Source organism: Macrobrachium nipponense, chromosome 33 (assembly GCF_015104395.2).
Source record: "Macrobrachium nipponense isolate FS-2020 chromosome 33, ASM1510439v2, whole genome shotgun sequence".
In the NCBI taxonomy this organism is placed as follows: domain Eukaryota; kingdom Metazoa; phylum Arthropoda; class Malacostraca; order Decapoda; family Palaemonidae; genus Macrobrachium; species Macrobrachium nipponense.
Genome location: NC_087219.1, coordinates 30,647,915 through 30,650,414, shown reverse-complemented (window position 1 = coordinate 30,650,414; position 2,500 = coordinate 30,647,915). Strand labels below are relative to the sequence as shown.

The window sequence follows — 2,500 nt, the reverse complement described above, 5'->3', positions numbered from 1 at the left end:
CGTTGCTAGGTGACCAATTGGTTCCTAGCCACATCTAATCCTTCGGGCCAGCCCTAGGAGAGCTGTTATAATCAGCTCAGTGGTCTGGTTAAACTAAGATATACTTAATTTAACGACAGAGACGGATACAGAGCCGAATAAGATGGAGTCTGATCGGTTCAGTTCACTCTGATGTATCGCATTCTCAGGCTTCATTGTCCATCGTCGGTCATATTAAATTTGTAGTAAGATCCTTGGCCTGCTTGATGATGCAGTTTGGAGTCATGGCATTTATGTTCCTCGTTACCAGAAATATTTGTTAGGACAAGTCTAAAGTAGTTACACTCACGAAATAAAAGTCATAGAATACGTAGCTACCCCTCTCTCTCTCTCTCTCTCTCTCTCTCTCTCTCTCTCTCTCTCTATATATATATATATATATATATATATATATATATATATATATATATATATATATATATATATATATATAAGTTATCTATTTTTAGAAGGGAGAATATCAAATAAAAGAATTCAATAAAAATAAATTAATTTCGAGGTCAGTGATGTTTACTTCGATTTAAGTCAAATTCCTTAACAAACGGGAAAAGCGTTTAGTTTTGGATAAATAGTATAAACTTAAAGAAAGGTTTGGATATATTTTCGTGAAGATTTGTTGTCTTAACATAATGATAAAATTTTCTCTGCTTTTCATTGATTCTCCCTTCCTCCTCCAGGCAAGGAACAGCTCGAGGTCGTCCTCGACACCGTCAGGAAGCAGCAGGAAGCTTGCTCCGGCCTCCAGGGCTTCCTCGTGTTCCATTCCTTCGGGGGAGGGACTGGCTCCGGCTTCGGCTCCCTTCTCATGGAACATCTCTCCCTGGACTACGGCAAGAAGTCGAAACTTTGCTTCTCTATCTATCCGGCTCCTCAGGTGATGGATTATTTTTATATTTATTCAATATTTCTTCAGTATATTCTACCTTTGTTTAAGAGGTGGCACATCTTGTCTTCAGAGAGTGTTTGTTTATATTATACAGGGTGTCCATAAAGTCCCGGTACCATTACAAGTATTTATTCCCCAGAATGGTACTGGGACTTCATGGACACCCTGCATTTTGAAACTAATGAAGGAAGATTCATAAGTGAACTCTGGGTAGAGTGTGCCGTAGAGTTATTTTTCGATGGCAATTACATGAATTGACGATATGCTTATGGAGTTACCAGAACGGTTCAAACATTGCAAAATGTATTCAATAATAATAATAATGAACCAAACAAAAACTTCTTTCAGTTTTTTTCCTGAAGATTGAAAAAGAAACCCACAAAATCACTGTGTAACTTGTTTACTTCTCAGTATTTACATTTAGTTTTACTCCACACTCGAGTACTTTCAGGCCCTGTCTGTGGCCCATTCTCAAGAGATGTTTGGGATGTTAGGCTGGGTCAAGGCCCAGCAGTATCAAAGCTCGGCTTATGGGATCCCATAAGCCGAGCTTTGATATTAAAAGAAACTAAGATTGACCCTGCTGACCTGGAGTTTAGGTTTCCTGCCCAACAGACTTTTGGTGACCACACCCTTACCACAAGGGTTAATCCCATTGACCATCAGCTCAGGATATCAGAGCGACAAGAGGGGATTGGCAACTCAAGAAAACCAGAACAGCCATCACATAGATGACAGATCAACGAGAAGAAGTTCCAGAAGACTGCTGGGCCTTGACCCAGGCTAACATCCCTAACATCTCTTGAAAATGGACCACAGACAGGGCCTGAAAGTACTCGAGTGTGGAGTAAAACTTAATGTAAATACTTAGAAGTAAACAAGTTACACAGTGATTTTGTGGGTTTCTTTTTCAATAATAATAATGATAAAACCAGTAACGATTACTTCATTATTATTACTATTATCATCACAGTATCAATGTTTTAATATTATATTTTCCTATTGTTACTGTTATCAGTCTGATATTCACAATTTTCACAAGTTTCCAGCACTTATTTTAGGAATGAAAGTGCTACCCCTAATTCCTCTTTCATGGGTATTCAATTGCCTTATGTGCTGACTGACACCGTTAATCATATCTTCATGTTGCAGGTATCGACAGCTGTCGTAGAGCCTTACAATTCCATTCTCTTTACCCACACCACTTTGGAGCATGCTGACGTCACCTTCATGGTGGACAATGAGGCCATCTACGACCTTTGCCGCAAGGAACTCGGTATCCAGAGGCCAACTTATACCAACTTGAATCGTATGATTGGACAGGTGGTCTCCAGGTAAAGATTTAAGGATTCGACACTTTGGCAACGTAATTTGTAATTATACTTTCTTTATACGTTACGTTTGAGTACATTTTAACACGTTTAACGAAGGAACTCGGTGTACAGAGGCCAACTTATACTAACTTGAATCGTAATGATTGGACAGGTGGTCTCCAGGTAAAGATTTAAGGGTAGGCTCCACTTTGGGGGGTGCCGATCGTAAAAAATATTTGCCAAAAATACACTAATCAAGACA

The 2,500-nt window shown here is 39.1% G+C and overlaps 1 protein-coding gene across 5 annotated transcripts in view; it reads left to right on the top strand.

Annotated features, from left to right (window-relative positions):
• LOC135203061 (tubulin alpha chain-like) overlaps window positions 1-2,500 on the top strand; it is a 75,762-nt gene that overhangs the window by 54,131 nt on the left and 19,131 nt on the right. For all 5 annotated transcript variants that reach the window (XM_064232662.1, XM_064232665.1, XM_064232664.1 and 2 more), the window contains exons 4-5: window positions 717-913; window positions 2,078-2,259. In XM_064232662.1, coding sequence (XP_064088732.1) covers window positions 717-913; window positions 2,078-2,259 — 379 coding nt within the window. The remainder of the gene's footprint in view (window positions 1-716; window positions 914-2,077; window positions 2,260-2,500) is intronic.